This window comes from Meleagris gallopavo, chromosome 6 (assembly GCF_905368555.1).
Source record: "Meleagris gallopavo chromosome 6, MGAL_WU_HG_1.1, whole genome shotgun sequence".
Classification (NCBI taxonomy): Eukaryota; Metazoa; Chordata; class Aves; order Galliformes; family Phasianidae; genus Meleagris; species Meleagris gallopavo.
Window position 1 is genome coordinate 19,435,768 of NC_139409.1, and position 21,589 is coordinate 19,457,356.

Below are 21,589 nucleotides of genomic sequence, written 5' to 3' on the forward strand. Positions count from 1 at the left end.
CAAAAAGAGCATCTCACTTAGGTTATCTGTAGCCTTTCTTGACTTGCAAGAACTTGAGTATGTGAACACTGAAATACCCCATTTCAGATGAGGTGCCTCTGAATACATGTACTGGGACAGACAGCTTCTTATTTCATGACTTGAAAAACATGGACAGTAATAGGATCCATAATTTCCCCAAGTTTTCTGACCAACAAACATTGTTTCCTCTCAGCTATCTTTGCAGAGTGAAAGTAAAAAATCTTCCAGCTTCTGAAAACATTACAAATGGCCTTAACCTGTATAAGAAAAGGTAAAATCAGACCCTGAGAAAGGAGTTTGTTTGATGCAATTCACAACACTGATCACAGCATAGTCTCTGTAGTTTTAAATCTCCTATTTTTTTTCCAACTTTTGAAGTTTAGAATTTAACTCCTTTGCATCTTGTGATGAGGATATTGTTAATTTTTTTATTTGTATTTTTTAAACAGCCTCCTTCTTTTCTCTTAAGCTTCTTATTTTCTTAATATAAATGATATATTACTGCAATAAATAAAATAAATAAATAAATAAATAAATAAATAAAAATTAAATACTCACGGTACCCAAGCTGAGAAATAACAAAGCTATACTCTTCAACATTATGGATGCTAGCCAGATCCCCATCCTCCTTTCTGCAAGATGTTAAGGCATCTTTCCATATTTTGGGGTCCCTGTGAATTATGTAGCAGTGACCAGCATATGATATCCATTGGTCAGGACACCTAATAGGCACATCAGTCTCTGAAAAGAAAAACAAAGAACTTCAGAATTCTACTCTTAACAAAAGATTTGAAATTACATAAGCAAAGATTTAAACAAATTAATTGTTTATTCTCATCCTCGAGAATAGCAGGGTTGAAAAATATCTAAAAATATCATCATGGGCAATTATGATTAAAAGTTAAAATCCCCAGATATTTTTAAGAGCAATACAGTTGCAAACAAGTGCTTTCAACTTGTGAAAAGATGGAAAGAATTTAACTGCAAAAACACACTTTTGACCCTTACACACACACACGCATATTAAATTGTGAAATCTAAAAAATTGTGCTCTGGCATTTTTCTGCATTTCATGCCAGCATTCCTTTTCATTCTCAGTGATGTTCAGAAACAGGATAAGAAACTGGGCTTACAGAACTTATATATGAAGGTAATTTTTTTCCACTAGACTTTAAGCACTTTATGGACTAGCTGCATTTTCTAGATAAATAAATAAATAAATAAATAAATAAATAAATAAATAAAGTGATTCTACAGGATCATGCAAGAACCCAAAATGCAAATACTGCTTTTAGGAATGCTTTTTAAAAGCACAGTTGAGAAAATTTTTCTGTCAAAGTAAATTATTGCGCTTAAAGATTGCTTTTAGGAATTCATCAGAACAGTAACAGAGTACTGCCAACAATCACATTGCTGTTCAGCAAACAATTCAGCCTTGGAAGAAGTGCCATCCAATTGCATAATAAACAGAATTTATAATCATTAGACAGTTTAGCAAACACCAATATAGAGCGGAACAGGGACAGCAAGCTTGCAGTAATTCTGTTGGGAAAATAAACTTACGTATGTCAGAGAACAAGAAGCAATTTGTTTCTGTATGACAGTGGTGTATATTTCATGAAAACATTTAACTAGGCATCCAAAGCCATGATTAGTCAGGGCAAGTTTGCAAATACACATCCTGTTTCAGCTAAAAGATGCTGACAATTAATAGTTATTTAGTGTCAGACCACAGCTATAAACATACTTTTTTTTGTCTGCAAACCCACCTCAAAAAAGTGCCAGGATGTTATCAGAAAGTAAAACAGAACTCTGCCATCTCAGGGATGAGGAGCCCTGTGTATGGTCAAAGTCCTGTCAATCCTGCCACAGAAGGAAAGAATAGGGATAGACAGAGATATTGGAAAGACAAACTGATGGTATGTGGGGTTGTTCAGAGAAATGAAACAGAGATGACAAATGCTGTTGTAGAAGTATCATGCTTTAGGCAGCTACCTGATTCCTACTGTGCCTGGGGATAGCTCTGAGCATGTGTATCTTACAGTGCTTTGGTACAGCAAGCAGTCAGAGAGCAGCTCTGAGAAAAAAAATCTAGACTTACATGCATCTTTAACAAAGTCACACAATGCACCCTTTTGCAAACAGTAAACAGAATAGAACAGACACTATCAGTTCAGACTTCACTACAAAGACAATCACACAGGTCTTTATTCCCCTGTGGCTTTGTAAGAATCTCTCAGACTGAAGGAGACTGTACGAACATTACTCTCAACACTAAATCAGCTACGGCAGGCAGGGAGACTCTTTCAGTTGTAAATTCAGTAACGTTAGGGAATTGGTTGAAGGCAGAAAAACTGGAGAAGTAGTTGACAGTCTAATTTCTTCGGAGCAAATTTTATTGACATAGCTGGGGATTTCTCAGTAGGACAAAGCCTCAAGTTGTTCATTTCCAGCTGTCAGCAAAAGTTAACTCTGTGCTTCCCTCTTCTTCTAAAGAAAACACACAATACAATGCCCTGTGATCTACTTTTCATCCTAAAGAAAACAAGTACTAAATCCTGAGCTTCATCTAACTTAAATAAAATAAGCAGGACATGTTAAAGCAAGTAATATCTAACAGTGAGAATCACATTAACGTATAAAAAACATTATCTCAAATGTCAAGTTGATGAATACTGTGGAATAGTTCAACATAAAAAAAAAAAAAAAGCATAGACTTAAAAAGACCAAATAGTTCTGCAAACTATAAGCTTGGCTTCCTGAAGTCTGAATGTCTCCCAGTTATCGACTTGGGTGTCTACAAAGGTAAAAATACTAGCTGAACAATTCTCATGATTAGGGAATTAATATTTCTCTCTCACACATTCATTCTTCATTGTTGATAAGAGAGAGCTTACACAGCCTTCGTAACAGTTAAATTAAGTGTATTTAATTCTCCAATCAGATATGGGGGCTTATGAAATATTCAGAAACTCAATACTTTATGTTTTCAAATTGGGATGAAAACTATTTTGGCAGTTACTTGGTGGAGGTAAGCAGCCAGCCAGCTTTTCCTTAGAAAATGAAGTTTAAAACTAAGCATATTTTGCTAGTGAAATTAATGGATTCTTACTGATTCATTTTGCTGTATTGCAGACCAACTGCTTTGAAGCCCTAAAATCTAAACAACTTAAAGATATATAATAATGTGGCCCCCTGCTGGAAAAGAAAAAAAAAAAAAATCTCGTGAAGGAAGTCCACACAGCTGCTGAGTTCCTGAAAATCTTCAAATGCTACAAAAATAAAGAATCTGTAAAGATTTCTCTCTACTTTGTTATAGGTACATGATTCATTCTGTTATAAAGTGTTCTCTCTCACAATCCTTACATGGTGCTCTTTTGAACTTAAATGTAACTTCTAGAGTTAAAATATTGCCTCTGCAGTTAAGTTGTGCACTCGCTACTAATTGCATGCATTAATTTGCAATTAATTTATATTTTGACACTGGAGCCCTGGTCAGGAAAACATCATCTGCCATGAGTTTTCCTTTACATCATTAGAAATTGAGGGCACTTAACACCTTGCACGACTGCATGCTTATTCCTTTTATGACTTCCTCCCTTAGGACACTTTGGAAAATATTTCATGATGTGAACCACTGCCAATTTCTGTTTAATCTGTCATCACGTTTACTCAGCAATTTCTGTACAATTGAAAACTTGTGTCTCATTTCTGTTCTTCTTGCAAATTACTGATTCACTTCAGTATGGGAGAGGTGAGGCAGGAAATCAAAACACTGATGTATAAAAAAGAAATAGCTATTAGCTCCGAAGTGAGGTTGAATCTAAAACTAAATAAGATAATAGGTAGCACTAAATCAGTGGTTCATTTACAAGCATCAGTGTTTAAAGATATGTTTATAAAAAGCTGAGTAACAGCCCACGGAACAATCTACTTCAACCTAAATAAATAAAGATTTTGGCTGTCAGAAATATAAAAAATACTAACAGTTATTTGCATTTTAATTCAGAAAAGTGTTATAATAAGTATTAGTGTCATTTCCAACTCGGACAATAAATACAGTTTATTTCAAAACTGAAGCATATTTAATTAACATTGATTTCAATATTTGATTAACAATACACTAGCTCCCTTGTTTTTCTTAAAGAGAAAAAAGTTAGGCAGAAGATACTGTTTCAAGATTTTTGGTATCACTGAGCTGGCCATATGTTGGCAACAGCAGAAACAACATTAAAAAACACATTTTTCAAGTCAAACTTTTTGGAAACTTCACATTTGACATCTGATCTTCCAATAACGTATATTAAAAAATGGACTGGAAATAGGGTCGTGGTTTGGATTTCTGCTTCTAAACCCTTTGCAAAATAATGTCAGAGAATTTGGAAGATACCTGTACAAGCTAGAAAGAGGAATAAACTTGGAAATAAGGGATAACAGAAGGAAAGAGTGTTGAAACAAAGGAAAAAAGTCACAGTGTAAATTATAGCACAAATAAGTCTAAATAAAGCTATGAAAACTTATCCCTGATGTCTTTCCAGTGTACCGTAAGTGCCCAAATTATATTTCTTCTAAAACAGTGTCTGCATGTATTTAATCTAAAGTATTTTGTAATTAAGCTAGTTTAGGTATATAGAAAATATAAATTCATACATAATTACATACATACATAGTTTTTAAACAAATCTTTAAATCTAAAATAATTTTAAAAATTCTTTAAGTTTACTATTAACTTGCACTGTTAAACTTACTCCATTTCATAAGCAGCAAAAAATGACAGCAAGAGAGATAGATTATTTTCAATGAGAACATGAGCTTTTAGATAATTACACATTTTTTTAAGCATTAAATTATTTACCTTTTTGTTCTACATACAAAATGTGAAAGTTTTGTTTGCTTTTGGAAAGAGAACTCAGCTATACTACACAGGAAGTAAGGAGAACAGAATAAAGAGGAAGTACACAATGCTCAATTTCACAGGGAATCTTGGTCAAGTCACATTTTGCACAGATATTATCTTTTCTCAATTTTATGCCATTAATAATTTTTGTTAGGGGATTATTACCAAGCCTACCTGTAGGAACAATGAAAGATGCTAAAGTAGCATTTCCTCGTTTACAAATATAGCCAAGCTTCTGGTTACATTCCCAGTTCTCCCACTTGGCAACTTTGCCAGGATTTAATGCTGCACAGATTTTTCCAGGTTCTGGAGAAGGATGCCCTTTAAATAAATAAATAAATAAACAGACATTTTTTAAAAATGACAAACCACTCAACAACAATAACTAAGAATAAACACCTCATGATTACACTTCCAATTACTTTCAGATTTGAGTTTGCTCCATGCTTTAATTATAAGACACATTCATATATAGGCAGCTGTCATTCCCAGCAGGACTTTAACCTGAATGGTGCAGCTCGTTCCCTTAGCAGACATTCTGCTCAGAAACCACACGTTGAGATATTTATCCAGTTCACAATTGTTAACACTCTTTTCACAGGTTCAAAGACTTGATGTGGTGTATTACAGTGCAAATATTTCATTTGTTTTTTTCCCCCCTTTCTCAATTCTAGAGTGCATTTTTTTTAATCTGTTCAGTAAGCTAGTCAAAATCTGCATTTAAATGATTTAAGTAAATAGTAAGCAATTATTTTGCTAATATGAGTTTGTTGTTCTTGTATTATTTAGATAAGTGGACAAAATATTTGGCTCTCTGGAAGATTAGCAATAACACTAACAAAAGCATTAAAAGGAAAGTAGAACTACTAGAACACAAAAATTCTGCAGTAAACTGCATGAACTTTTCAAGATCTGGTCTAATATGATTAAATCTAACAATTTTTTTTTTTTTTTTTTTTTTCCACATCTGAACACATCACTTTACTACATAACAAGTGTCAGAAATGCAAAACAATATGGCAAAACAACAATTTGGAGAGAGCAAGATTGTTCATTGAAAAATTAACTCCCTATTTCCTTAGATTACAGTTCTTCCCATGGGAAAAAAATGGTCCTATTTCAAGAACAAAAATTAAAATGATTTTAATGGACAAAAAAAGTTCCAGCATAGGAAGCTAGCTCACTCAAATGCCCAACCCCCATCTTTTAGCTATGGATAACTTAGCTCCTTTATGGAACATAAAACATTCCTGTTATAAACATAAAATGTTCCTGTTATTTGTTTAGAACTAGTGAGATGGAAGTATGTAAAGCTTCCACAAATTCTTTTAAAATTTACTGGTGGAAAGAACAGTTAGGTCTTCAACACCCACGGAAATGGGGATGAGATAGAGATATGCTGACAAAAGTGTAACTGTGAAGTAGAAAGCACAAATGTAAAATTGGTTATATAGATACCAGCGGACTGAAAAACAAATGGAGTCCATCTTAATTACTCCAAAACTCAGATAATTCTTTACAGGATAAGTGAGAGCTGCCTGCAGTTTCAACAGTCATGAACAGTTTCCCTTGCTGCTTTGGCTCTAACTCAGATCAGGCTTTCTTCATCCTTCACTACATGCAGCTCCTCACCTGTGCTTTTGGCAGACAGACCTGTAAACATCCTCTCAGGAACTTGTATTTCAGCCCATCTGCTTGCCTTGTGTGCTCTCGCCATTGGAGAGCTGTTTAGATAGTGGTTCAAGTCACTCTTCAAAGATTACAAAGAAGTTTTGTCCACCTAAAATTTGGTTTGGGACTTACCTCCAAAATGGAACTACTGAGTGATATGATGGAGTAACTTACAGAGTTACTGCAAATTAAATACATGGGACATGCTCAGTGAAAATGAAGAGTATTCAAACTATAACTTCAGACATCCACTTAAATCAGTCTCCAAAGTCTTCCTGAATAGTTAGTGCAAGGAAACAAGGGTCCTGATAACAGTCACCTTAACACAGACACTGAATAATAAACCAGAAAAGCACCTTTTCGCTGCTGCCTACAGATGTCATGAAGAAATTGTTTTTAATACTGGCACTGGAGTTCAGCATTGCAGCCACAGGTGTGAAGCAGCTGGTTTTGCTTCAGGATAGACTAGTCTAACATATTTAGTTCTGTATGTATTACCACCAAGGTTGGTTAATCCAAAATGAAAATAAAAATCCAATCACTAAACAAATAACCAAAACAAACTGGAAAAGAAAGAAATTTAACCTCTTAGAAAAAACATAATCTTACCTGGAACCCAATTTAAGTATCTGAATGGAGCACCACCAACCCATTGCCATCCACTGTCAAAATTCAGGCTGTTAAGGCCAAACCAGAGAGCAGAACTCAGCTTGCCAGTCAAACCTAGGTAACAGAGACAAAGAAAGATACTGGCAGTGCACAGCAAGAGCAAACATTCTCTTGAAACTTGAAAGCTTAATTTCCTTTGGTTCTCCTTTTTCCCAGTACAAGATTTAAAAATTTTAACCTCAGGTGACTACACTAAACTGCAAATATGGTTTCACATTGCTCACGTTACTTTTACTGTCAGAGTTTTCACAATTTTAGGTGTGAGGAATTGTGTTAGAATGGAGAAACAATAATACGTATACATTCTTTGCAAGTAGATTATCATAAATACGAAGCAAATCATTTTTTTCCCCAGAATTACAAAATACAGAACTGATAGCTGACAGAAGGGAAGTAAATAAATAACCAGTTTTCTAAAACCAACTATGAATCCTTTCCTGTCATGTAAATATTTTCTTTTCCAATAAAATCAACAAATGTGAGCTTCAAATTCACTAAATATTTTAAACTAGTACTATAAGCTGTTTATATTTTATCATGCCACATTTAAATATGATCATTCCAAAAGTTATCTTTTTAACGCACATCTGGTACATTTTGAAACTCATCTGAATTCACTTCTTTAGCCAAAGTCAGTCAGGATTCCAAAACAGGTTCCAACTTACTGTTCCAGGTCTGAAAAGCACTTAGAAATAATATCATGCCCATGCATGGTCCTATTGAATCCTGTGTGTTTTTTTTTTTCCATAGTAATTATGACTCAATTGATTCTCTCTGCTTTATGTCTAAGAAAAAATTGTAAGCTTAGCTGGATGAGCTCTGATTGCTTTTGAATTGATGTATTTCTGCATAGCTTACAGGAAATCATTGCACAACTTACATTAAGCATTTCTGCCTTGACTGATAGCATCATACCAGTATTCAAATTTACTCTATGTATTTAGTTGTTTTTGACACTATGGTTACGGGTAACACTTAAAGCACAGCCAAGTTAAAGGCAGGGGTTCTTACGTACTGAAAAGGATTGGGATGTAATGCCAGAGTCTGATCTGGCATCAACAGGTTAATGTGTTCCAGTATTACTTCTTCACAAACAAGTGATGGTTTATGAAAAATCAAGATCTGAGCATGACAGGAAAACCTAATTCTGCAAGAATAGCTGTAGAATGAAAAACTGACTTTGGCAACAATATATTATAGTTGGCAATTAAAACATGTCTACTAACAAGTCACTCCTAAGTGTCAATGCTCTCTTGAGCATTAATTTGAACATTAACTTAATCACACTCAGTAAAGACGACTTGTGTTTTGGCCATATCCTTTAACTGGAAACAAATGTTTTCATAGGACAGATTACATACAATATTAAACATAGATTTATTGAATAATCAATCATCCTCTGAATTTACAAAGTACAAAAATTCAGCTTACAGCGTAGAAAAAAAATATCAAAATGTTTTCTAATCTATCTAGTAGCTGTAATATTGAACTACCTCACACGTGTACACAGGCTCAGAAGACAGTGAAAACAAGACTGCCTATGTAGAACAGGAACGTCTTCAAGCATGAATTCAAGATTGAATTTTCACAGAAATGAATTTGGGGGAAAAAAAGGAGTCTGAATTTAAGCTACTTGTAAGTTTTCTTGTTTATTAGTTCCTTTTTCTTATCAGATTTTAGCATATAAAGATGATATTGCAGCTTTAATAATATTTGGCAAAAATGCTGATTGGTACACACACCAAATACAGCATAAAAAGAATGCAATCTTTGCATTTGCATTTTTTTCTTTGAACACTACTTTGGATTCGCATACATTCCAAAATTATTTCCTTATTGCTTGAATTACTTAATTGCTGTGGTTTTTAGTCACTATTGTTTTCCAGCAATATTAATTCATGAGAAAAATCATCATTATATTTTCAAGTTTCCAGCTGAATTATTCAAGATAACAATCTAAATCCAGAATTAACAGAACTGAAGAAGATACCAGCTTTCAAGATGGAGCATGCTATATAAGTGTCACAGTTAAAACAATTCACTTTAAAAAAAAACAACACCCTGATGGATGATATTACTCTACCTGCTAGGTATGTTTGTTCATGCAACTCTGTGATACTTAATAACTCAGCCTTCTGTTGTTGACAGCTTTTTCTTGCCTGATGCCACGTTAGCGCTGACTCAGAGTTTATCTGATATTGGACATTTGTTAGAGGATCAGTATTCCACAACGAATCAATGCTATTAACTGCCAAGAGAAAAAGAAATACTGTGACTGATGACAAAGACTGAGACAGATACAATATAGAATAAATCACTGAACAAAAATACACAAAGCAAAAAAGAACAGGTATAAAAGGAGTCCTTTAACGCGTTAGTAAATCCAGGCCTAGGCCAATCCATGACAGCCATGTTGGACAACACACACATCACAAAACAATATAAGACCACTAAGGTCTTACAGTCTAACGCTAACTTTAGTCCATAAAACAGATGGTTTTTCTGAGCTAAGAAATCCTCATTTATTTTACAATTTTGGGTACTATGTAAAGTGGCTTTAGATTGTCTTCCTAAAATGAAGGTAATCGGACCCAAGCATTGGATTGAAAAATGGAAGCTACAGGGACCCCCCCCAACAGTGAGCCAAATATCACTCCATAGAGAAAATAAAGTTGCATGACAAAAGCAAAATAAAGAAGAGGTCACTATATGTCAGCCGGCAATGGGAAAAGTCCTGAAATTCCTGAAGCCAGTCTGTGTCAGCTCTTTAAGTTGCAAGCTGCGAAAAATTTGAAAGAAAGAGGTATTTTCTGAATTCAGAGAGCTCAGAAAATCTGTGCGTGTAAATAAGAGGAAAGCAGTACAATAAACAAAACTTGAGACAAAGGGTGGTACATATTAGATGTCAGCAGGTCAGTAACCAGTTCCACTTTTTCCTGTATTAAATCTGATAGTTTATAGACAATATGAAGTGTTTCTTTTCTAATTAGCCTTAGACAACAAAATAAATTCATAGTATACTCTAATATGGACCTTTGAATAAATATGGAAACTTTCATTCCATTATCATTATTCAGAAAGTAACTTCTATCCAAAGCATTTTATGAATATCAGAAGACAAAATTTCTTCACTATGCTATGTTCTACAAAACCACATGCACAAGCACATGTCTGGGATAAAAGAGAGACTGAAATATTAAAATCTATAATTCAGTAAAGAAGATTGTCTCTGGCCTTGTAGAAAAGATTTTACAGATATTGTGCAATCAATAAAAAGGAAGAGAAAAAGTATTCAACCTTCTTCTTCCTGTCTCTAATCTACAGTTGCATATGAAGCTGTTCTGTAGAACTTTGGTCTTTCATAAAAATAAGTTCATCTCTTAATCTTTGACTGTTTAGTTTTTCAAATATTTGAGTTCCAGACAATTAAACACCTTAAGATAGCAGGATTTGGGAAAATCTATATGGTATTGTTTAAATCTTAATATCCCCAGGGAAACCAAAAGAGGATTCACTTTTCTGGAATGATATATTTTAGCATCTAAACTTAATTCATGTGAAACAAAACCTGTCCTGAGTGCACAACTGGAAAAAACTCAACTTTACACAGACTAATTCAGTACATATTTTTGTACACACTGAAATTAGTGAGAATTATTGTTATTAAGAATTATTATCAAGAAAGTGTCCTACCAGTGGAAATACCAATTACAATTGCAATTTTAAGAAGTGTTAACAGGACTATCATATGTAATACTTCTACTAAATCTGAAAAGACTGGTAATGAACTTCAGAAATTTTAATTTCAAAACTGCAAGCTGAAATTTGGCCTTGAGTAGCAGTAACCATAGAAGTGTTCTTATTTGCTTCATTATCCATCCAGAACAAGTCGGAATCTCAGTCCAATATTCTTCAAAACTAAAATAGAGTCATAGTAAATGAGAACTGAATGTAATTCTTGTTAGATACCCTATAATACAACTGCAATCTCTTCCTCCCTGCCCATACAGTCAGGAAGGAATATACTTTATAATTTATATTATTTTACAGTATCGTATACAAAGGTATAAAACTGGGTGTTATCAACAGTAAAAAAAGTAAATCTAAAAAATACTGCATTTCTTTCACATGCTCATCTTCACATATAGGTGTATTTTTCTTCAGTGCTTCTCTCTTTCTTTTTCCTAAATGAATTTGTGAGGCCTGAAATCAAGTTATGAGTTCCAGGTAAATCAGAAAAAAATAAGACAAATGACTCTTTGTAACTTAGCTGACCAATTCACAAAGCATTCTGAACTAGACATAAAACCACAATGGAAAATCCTTCAAAACATCTCAAAACACCAGCTTGAGGAAAAGGCCTGTCATAAAATAAAGCCAATATTTTTGAATGGATGCACAAATGCAGATTTGCCCAGTGAGATTAATATTCAAGGTTAAAATTGTTTAAATACTTCCTTATTCCCTGCACTCTTTATTTATTTCTTTCCTAGTCAGCTGCAAGTTTTTTGCACTACTTACAAGCCTTTCAAAATTTTTCAGAAAAATTCTATCGTTTTCAACTGTCAAGAAAGGAGCCTCAGTGGACTTTTGCCTCCTGAATACAGCTGCATGTGCATCTCATGACTTGTGTTCCTGGTGATATTACCTTGTGCAACCTTCCTCAACACACACTTTCACACGGCAATGGAACACGTAGCTCAAAAAGACGTAGCGTACCCTGTAAAGAATCAGTATTTCCTAGGATATTAAAAATTGTCTGAAGTAGCAGCAACAATTCTGTTTCTTCTGTTGAGATTTAATTTTCATTGTCACTGTATCAGCATCTTTTGTGAAGCACCAACTAAAAGGCTCAAACTCACAATTGCTTTTAGCACAATCTTAGACCTCCTCATTCTGGACACCAGAGTTGGTTTTGTTTATGGTAGAAAAGTGATGGATTCAATCTGAATTTTAGTGTTTGTCTGAGCTCTAGAAGAAAGAGCTATAATAGTCTGCATCGCCTACTTGATATCAGCACCTCTGACCCCCCAGATAGTTTTAAAAAAAAAAAAAAAAAAAAAAAAAGCACACTTCTGACATCCTGTTTAATAATCTTTAACATACAAAAACTTCATTGTTATATGTTTAAAAAGTGCTCTTGTAGTTGAATTACTTATCATTCTGTAGTACAGCACAGTTCTCTATTGTAGGGCTAAAACTTTCCTACTTCTGCCTGTCCCTCATTAAAGCATATGACCTAAATGTGAATATTTTATAGCCAGTACTGAAGAATCAGGAAGGAAGCATGGAGGCAATCAGCATAAAGCAGCTTTTTCCAAAAACAATCTGAATGGATTTCCTTGAATTATGTCAAAGAACTAAACAATTTTTTAATGACACCTCCTATTTGCTTTCCTCAAAGAATGCTAGACAGGTAACAAACTTACTCTGGACTTGCATGTGCTGTATTCATGGAATTAATACTGCCAATATGTTTTTAATATCTTGAAAGTAACACTGGCAGAGGAAAATATTTGCAATTTTTATTTCTCTGAAATAACAAATGGAAATCGTACTTCATACAATAAAACTTCATCATCAAATCAGTTAAGATCAATGGACTCTGTTTTCTTCACATCAAAGGAAAGAGGAAAGACATTTTTTTTCTTTTGTTCTTAACTGAAGTCAGTTGGAGCTTTACAACTAAACACAATAATAAAGAAGAGAAGGAAAAATGCCACCTCTCCCATCATGACAGAAAAAGCAGCAGTTTGCAGACAAAGTGCTTAGTACATATTTTACTGAAGTCCAGAGAAAATTATTCAAATTAAACATAATTCCAATGTGTATTCAAATTTACTTAAAGGAATATCAACATTTCTACATGAAGTTCTGTATTACATAATACTACAGCTCAAACTGTAGTTGCACTTTAACTAGGGAATTAATAATACAAATGCTTCTCATTGTTTTTAATTATTCTACTGCAGAACAGTAAGCAATGTAGTATATACAGTAAGGAAATACCACATAAGCTCTTTTATATTCAAATGCAATTCATTTCTGAAGTAGTCTTAATTTTTATTTAAGTTATATTCTAGTTCCCAATTTTGCAGCACAAATTTCTATGCAGCCTATAGGATATACTAATGTAACATCTTTACATCAAATTAACTTTCTGTTTGAGTAAATGGTGTAATTACACATTCCAGTGTACAATTCACACGCTTTCACCTGGATTTAGTCAAGTTTTTTTTTGTTTGTTTGTTTTTGTTTTTTGTTTTTTGTTTTTTTTATGCTGAGCCCTATTTTCCCATATGTAAATAGTTCCTAAAAAGGATAGCTAGCTGTCTAGAGACAGAAAAATACAGTTCTGAATTACATTTTGTAGAGCAAAAGGACAAAAGGACAGCAGTATTCCCAGGCAGCTGAATAAAAGAGCAAAGTAGAATCTTCAATGCACGAAACTTACTTTTCAGCGGGCAAAATCCATATCTCTTGTCAACATCATAATCTGCAGTGGTTCCACACCAGAACCAGCCATCTGCTCTGCCAGCATCTGTGCAGTCAGCATACCACTTATTACCAAATTTAAAAGGGAATACACAAGGTGCTCCCTCAGCATTTCCTCTCACTGTGTAGGTATCTAAGGAGATACGATAGTTTAAAAAAAAAATATGTAAGTGGTAATTTGCATAAGATATATATCAATCCAGCTTTATGTTCGTATTAGAGTAAGGACAGTTTGCTAGCTTAGTATACAATATGCATTATAAATAGAATGCTGATAATTTCTAATCTGTAGGTATCATCTGTTAACCATTGCCACAACTAGACCAATTTTCATCACTTAAAGCAGACCACTGTCCAGAAAAGGAGACTACTAACCAGAACTGACTGAGCCAAGGCAAATGTATTCCCACGCTAAATTTTAGATGCATAACAATCAAAAGTATAAAATCCATAAAATCAAATCAAATCAAAGGCCCACACAAATCACTGATTCTTCTGTTGATAACTCAATTGCTGATCATTTTAAATACTATGTCACGTAGGTGTAAACCTGAAAGCTAGACCAGAGAGTATCTTCTTTATGCTCTACTCAAATAAAAGCCTTTGACCCAGAGCCATAATACTGTAGTTATTCTTTGTATAAACCCTAGAAAATTGATCATTCCCTTTCTCTGCCAAAATGCCATCATTAATATATATGTCTACATGTATATACGTGCATTTTCAAATTTAACTATTTAAAATATCTAATTTACTTATTTAACACTTCAGCACCAGCTCTCAGAGGAATGTCAAACATCTAGAAATGCAGCATCAATATACTGCAGCTGAAGATATCAAGAGTTAACTTAATGAAAAAAAAATCATATTTTCTCCCTAGGGGTGGAGTGGCAGAGAAGAGGTGAACATAATCAACAGAACAGACATTCACTCTTTGTCTTTCTGCATATATGTAAAAAGTCAAAATATCATTAACCGTTGTATAATAGTTATATGCATGTTCTGAACAACCAAACACTTTCTTCTCCTTCCAAATGAATCACTGTCCTCTGCTTTGCATGGTTAATTATCTAATTTTTAATGATCATACCTTTGACAAAAAAGCAAAATGAACCCCACAGAAAACATAAAACACACTCAAGTATAGGTTTTACCAAAGCCCATTCTCACTGATCACCAAGAAGACTAAGGTAATTCTCCTACACATCTCCTGTATTGCAATTAGATACACATAGCAGCCAGTTCAAAATACAGAAATTAATTCATAGAACTTTACCTTCATAGCCTCGAGAACACAGATCGTCTGTAGTTCCGTAGACTTTCCACCTACTCCATAAACCAGATCCCTTGTAAAGCATAATATTCCTTTCCTGTCTGTTTCCATAGTTGAAAAACAAATCTTCCCCTTGGATTGCAAAGAGAGTCTCATTTCTGCATTCCCATCGCTGAAGTTCGCTAGCCTTGTCACAAGGATACAGAGTGATCGGAACCCAGTCTTTCTTCGAAGGTACTCCCAAGCACAATTTGAATGCTATGCTCATAAGCTGGTGATCTGAGACCCACCTGAATTTTTGAGACTCATTTTCTTGAACACAAGGAGCAGTAGTCACTGAATTAGAACTCTGAGCCAATACACAGCGCTTGTGATCTTCATTATATATTAAAAAGGTGCTGGTATCTGTAAGACAAAAAACAATGGAATCACTTGGCTTGAAACAATCTTACCCACTATCTAAATGAAATACAAGACTAGATGCTACTCTTGGGGTTAAAATCTCATCAGCTATTCAGTAAAAGAGGACGGGATCCTCCCATGGCCTACAGCTGTTAAAGTGACTGTAGAATACAACTAGTTCAGATTTCAGGGCATTTAAACTACTTTGCATCAAAGAAAGAATCTATACTAACAACAGCAAGGCAGTAGAGACACATCTAGTGCCTCATGCAGCTTTAAAGCATGGGATAAACTGAGGAAAAAAGGCCCAATCATATTTCTGTTCCAAACTGCACCCATGGGAATTAGTGAGAACAGGGAGCATGCACACCATGTGCTGCAGAGCCGGAGGCTGAGCGCTCTGGCAGCTCTGCTTCCTTGATCCTGACTACAGTTGTGAGGACTACAGAGTAAGTCCCTCAGGCTCTGTTTCTCCATAGTGGACAGATCTGCTTTCCTAAGTTCTGCTGAAATCCCTGAAGTCTTACTGAAGGGGAATTTTTTTTTTTTCTTCCCCTAATTTACCTTTACACACAAGCTACTTGCAGGGTTACAATAGCATCATCATTTTTCTCTCAGCTGCATTCATTGGTGATTTCCTCCTTACGTTTTTCCACTAAGAATGAAATACTAACAACAGTGGAATTTGCCATCAACTCTTAGTGCCTCTTAGTGACCAATGAAAATTTATGGGACTGTTTATAGCTCCCGAAGTTATATCTCCTTCTTAGTACAATGCACTTAACAACATACATTTATCCATTTTGTTTCAAACTTGCAATCACTAAAGAAGTTCCTAGCATTTCTTATATGACCTGGATCTACTGCATGGTAAATATTTGTAAGCTGGTCTCATCAAGAGTCTGAGAATTTTTCCTTCTCCTTTGGTCCTCTTGAGATACATCTTAGGATGATAAATAAATAGTTCTCTAACGTTGCATCTCATAATTTAACAGATTGATCAAGGCCTTAAAAATGTATTTTAACTGAGTTACAAGCAAGGGAAGATAAATACTTATTTATGTTACTCTGGGATTAAAGCTTATTAAAATATTATTTATTTTAGCGTTAGATTACCAAAGTAAGCAAGCTATATAATGCAAAAATACGTAAGGGTAAAACAGATTAACCACAGAACATTTTCCTTTTTCTGCTGATGTGGAAATGGTCATAAATTACTACAGAAGAAGCTGGGAACAAACAGCCTCTATCTCAGAGAAAGAGCTGACCTAAACTTATCTCACCCACGGGTCAGTTTCCTTCTCCTGTCCTCTGGCTTCCAGCTCACAGGGAAGCAGTACAAAACTGATGAGCACTGGAGGCACAAATTGTTCCCTTTTGCCAATCAGTTTTACTTATAGACAATACAAGGAAATATATAATTGTCGCTGCTGCTGATAACTTTTTATTCTGCTCTTCTACCAGCATTTAGCACAACGATACATGCAATGCTTGCAACTCTCCTTTTCCTGAAATCTTACTTAAAGTTTCCGGTTAAAAGAAAACGTCAGACATTTTCACAAGTGTGAAAAACATCCCTTGATCTTCTAAACTGCTAAAATTGTACTTCTGGCCTAACGCAACATTACATATTTTATGCAACTTATGGTCTTAAAGAGAGGGTGCTAGACACAAGAAAAACAGTCCCAAGTCAAAAGTCTGGACTGCTGTAGCCAAGCCAAAAGCAGTGTGGAGGTTTTGTTTGCAGAGACAATGCCAGAAACTTGAATAAAGAGGTGTGGCTAGGGGAAGAAAAGTAAATCTTCGGTCCTCTACATTTTGACTGTACCTTTACAAGGCATTAGCAACGTGTAAACACAATGCAGCAGCTTATACAAGTAGGTATTGAAAATAAGTTGAGACCCAAATAGGAGGGAAGAACGAGGCAAAAGGATACATGAGCAACTGTGACCGAGACTGCAGAATTCCCTTTCCCTCATAGTCACTCCTGTCATATCCATCACCATGCAGACAACTTATACCGTGGGCCTAGGCTGCTCCAGTTTACAGCTGTACTTATGTGTCTATTTGAACACGAATATAGATTCCCATATAACACTTTCTTTGTGAGATATAAGGGAGATACTAGAGGGACTAGAAGAACATCAAAAAAGTCAGATATCTGTGCAACACTCATTATACCCTGCCAACACTTCTCTCTAACCTCTTGATATCACTTCTTGCTAACAGATTGAGCTGCATCTGTCAAATGAGCTGAGCAAAATTATTCAGTTACATAATTGATAACCAGCCAACTAATTTGGAGCCTTAAGTAAACTAACATCCTACCTAGGGAAGGTTGCTTTTCCTAGATAAGCAGGACACTTGGAATCCAAAAGCAGAGTCTCAACATTCACAAGAAGTGAAGTAGTACCCTGTTCTCCACAAGAGTTGATAGTGTTAGCTACCATAAGGTAAAAACGACAATTACAAACTTAGTCAGTAGCCAATTTCCATAAATAATACATTGACCAAATAAGGGACCAAGCCTACTAAGCATATGAACTTTTGGCCGGATAGCACCTCCCAGTGGAATCCAACAACCACCAAAGATCCGTTAAAAGAACTCCATGATCACATAGTGAATGCATAGCATTGGGTTTTAACGTGTATAGCAATTCTCAGAATACGCAGGCACTTTGCAGGAAATATTCACATGCTGTATACCCACGTGTGTGTGCGCACTTTAGCTCCTACATGTACATGCTAGGAGGAGAGATTCCCCCATGCACTGAGTACTGCAATAAAGTAATGTCAGCTGTCTAACATGACATTTGTGTTGGTAAGTCTTCTTCCCAGATTTCAGTGACATAACCATGTGTTCCACCACTATTCAGTAGAAACATTTGCTTTAGAATTCCCATTCTTCACTACAGATCAGCTACAGGAGGTACATAGGAAGGTCCTCCACAGCATCACCCCAAGTAACACAGTCTCAGTACAGTTTTTAAGGGAGTAACCCATAATGAAAGTTTCAAAATTTACTTCTGGAAGGAGGTCCTTTAGAACGCATAGGAAACTGCCAGGCATAGGAACCAAGCACTAGAACTGTACTAGGTCTGGCTGGACTGGAATTAACTTTCAGTACAGCAGCCCATACAGTGTCGTGCTTTACACTTGCAGCTACAATGGTGCTGATATTACAGTAATGTTTTGGCAGTTGCTGAGCAGTGGTTGAGCAGCATCAAGGCTGTGTTAACAGCCTGAGCCCCCAAAGGTCAGGAGGCTGGGGGTGGGCATTTGGATGGGAAGGGGGCACAGCCAGGACAGTGAACCTGAACTGACCAAAGGAATATTCCATACCAAATGAGATCATGCTTAGTAGTAAAAGCTTCAGGAGGAGGCTGCTCTAGGAGTTGGCCAGATATCCCCACACCCAGTCCCCCTGAGGACTGGGACAAGAGAGCAGCAGTGCAGTACTTAGGTATCCGTCAGTGTTAAACCAAAACAATAACCAATACAGAGACATGTAGCATCTTTTCCCTCGGCTGTCCCAAGCAAACCCTGATAGATTTTTTCCCACCGGTTTTTATTTTTCTTTACCCATCACGCTAATAATTTGCCTATTGCCAGCCCAAGAAAGATTGTGCCAAGTATCTTTTGTAGATATTACATTTTAGGAGTTCCAGTACGCAAAAACAGCTTTAGATTTTGTAGCCCTTGCAAGCTATCATAGATTATATCAGTGGAGATCAGAAAGTGGCTCGTGAAGTCAGAGAAGCACTAACAGCATCAAAGGCCAAGGCAGAATGCCCCAGCAGCACTCCAAAAGCCAGAGGAAGGGAGACGGAAAGCAAGGAGGCAGCCAGCAGGTAGTGTGACTTCTCTTAGCAGACAGCCTGCAATGACTGTAGCTAACTACACAAAGCAAGAAAGGTTACAAGCTAGTGTTACGAAACTGTGCTCCAGTAAACCTCAACCTTGACTACGAAGGATGCTGAGGAATGGCAGATGCAAAACTTTCCCTGTATGAAAGCAGTGCACTAGAAATCAGAACAAGCTCCAGCTTTCAGCCAGAGACAATATAGCCGACTACACTAACATTCCCAGGACAGCCTGGCTTGGGGCACCCTAGGATGCCAAAACCCAAAGGGTCCCCGCATGGGGCAACTTCAGCCACGGATCAGCTCAGCTGGGGCAGGGCGCTGCGGGAGGGCGGGCTGCTCTCAGATAACGTGGCTGCGGGCTGCCTCCCGACCCTGTGGCTTCTCTTCACCTGCGCGGCATCTTCCCCCCTCCACGCGTACACACACACAAACACACACACCGTCTCAGGTCAGCCAGGGCTCGGACACCCCGCTCTCTTCTCGGCGTGCCGTGCACAGTCCCTGCGGGCACTTACCCAGCAGTGGCAAAGCGCCGGGGAGAAAGGCGAGGAGCAGCAGGAGCGGGGCGGGAGCCATCGCCGCTGTGAGGAGAGGAGCCCGCCGGGCAGCTCCGCCGCACTTGTGAAGGACTGGTGGATCGGGGGAAAGCTCTGGGCTCGAAACGATAAGGAAATATCCTGTCACATGGGGTGCTTAGAAATAACAGGAATTCGCTGTTCAAACTTTGCTTTCCTAAGCTGATTTTCCTCAGCGGAGGGAAGAGCCTCCTTCCAGGCACACGCAGGTGATAACGTGGTGATAGCTGAGAGGCGCGCCGGGCTGTTTTCCGCTGTTGTTCTTTTTTTATCCCCTTTGCGACCCTGTCAGCGTCGCACGTGGATCGGCGCTCGCTTTTCCAAGAAAACGAGCCCTGGAGAGGGCGGGGAAGGCCGACGGGCTCCGACCTGCCCGCGCGGGACAGCGCTCCGCCCGCATCGCCACAGCCCCGCTCCTCCGCGCTGCGGGACGAGGGGAGACCGACTAACTGGAAAGCAGGATTTGGGCCGTGCCCCCTCGCTCCTCCCTCCCAGGAGCAGGTGGAAGGTCTCAGCGGGGAAGGAAGGGAGCAGAGAAAGCGTCGCTTTTCCAGACGAGTGTACCGGCTTTCCACTAAGATGTGCCAATTTAAGTCATCGTTCTGAGGCGGTGTCTTTAAAGCACAGCCTGCCTGGAGGTCTTACAGCCCAAGGGGACCTCACCAAATGCCTCGCGTTTTGTGGGGAGCAACACAGCATTGCATAGAGGCTGAAATCAGTACGTGGGCTGAAGGGTCACAGGTGAATGGAAAGCATCAATCTTACTGTTTTATGTACACAGGCTTTTGTAACGTTTACTGAGCACGGTAACACCGCAGACGCAGCCTGATGGATTTCAGAAGCACTGAGCTTACCCATGTACGTGATGCGTCCTCTGCAGTCATTCTCGTACTGTCAGGCATTTGGAAACTTCTGGTACGTGCAAGAAAATTTCAAAAGCCTCCTTGAAGCTTCTGGGTGGAAAAATAGAGCATGTGAGCTTATTATGGAAGGAGACAGGTCATAGTGAGTAAAATACTTTTACAGTATCATTACAAAAGAAGAAACAATGGAGAAGAAATCCAAGCTCATCTGAACTCCACAGTAAGGCTCCCAGTAACATAAGTAGGGATGCCAGCCAGCCAACTCAGCCATGCTGAGCCCTCCTGTGGACAACTCACAGGGAGTAAAAGAGGATGCTTTTCACAATTTCTTGTGACATCTGTCGATGCACATAAAGGTCAGGCAGAGCATGGCCCAAAAACAGGGGGTGGAAAGCAGAGTTCTGTGTCATTATGTCAGTGGATTCTCACCTGGGAAACTTCAACCTGCAACTGATACAAATTCTCTTGCTGCGGTAGATGGCATCTATTTATTATTCTCTAACTGCTTGGAATGACCTTTATGCTGAACTAACGAAAGACCCAAATGCTTCCACTGAGGAAATATAGCTAACTCAAATAAGCATAGTACAACTTGAAAATGAAGAATTACCCTGTAATCTAACATTACCACCTTAGGAACATCCAGGCATTCAAAGTACATTTGAAAAATGCTTTTAGAGGTAAAAATATTTTACATCGCCTTAAGATCTGTTTACAAGCTTATTTTAATAACAGCAATAACTGGAATCCCAGAAAAGCATATAGTACCAGAAGGAACAAGTCACAAGATGGAGAGTGAATGTTGCTTTCCTGATAATGTTATTTGTTCGACCATAACCCACACTTTGGGGAATCCT

At 37.1% G+C, this 21,589-nt stretch overlaps 1 protein-coding gene across 2 annotated transcripts in view; it reads right to left on the bottom strand.

Annotated features, from left to right (window-relative positions):
* LOC100545427 (macrophage mannose receptor 1-like) overlaps positions 1–20,260 on the bottom strand; it is a 51,276-nt gene extending 31,016 nt beyond the window's left edge. Inside the window, exons 1-7 of one of the 2 annotated variants that reach the window (XM_010712623.4) lie at positions 19,810–20,260; positions 15,030–15,431; positions 13,713–13,886; positions 9,342–9,506; positions 7,199–7,312; positions 5,093–5,239; positions 580–762 (exon numbers count right to left, since the gene is read on the bottom strand). In XM_010712623.4, coding sequence (XP_010710925.2) covers positions 580–762; positions 5,093–5,239; positions 7,199–7,312; positions 9,342–9,506; positions 13,713–13,886; positions 15,030–15,431; positions 19,810–19,870 — 1,246 coding nt within the window. In that variant the 5' untranslated portion in view covers positions 19,871–20,260. Of the gene's footprint in view, positions 1–579; positions 763–5,092; positions 5,240–7,198; positions 7,313–9,341; positions 9,507–13,712; positions 13,887–15,029; positions 15,432–19,809 lie in introns of those variants that run through there. The other variant, XM_019616411.2, reaches the window with a different exon arrangement.
* Between the last annotated feature and the right edge of the window lie 1,329 nt (positions 20,261–21,589).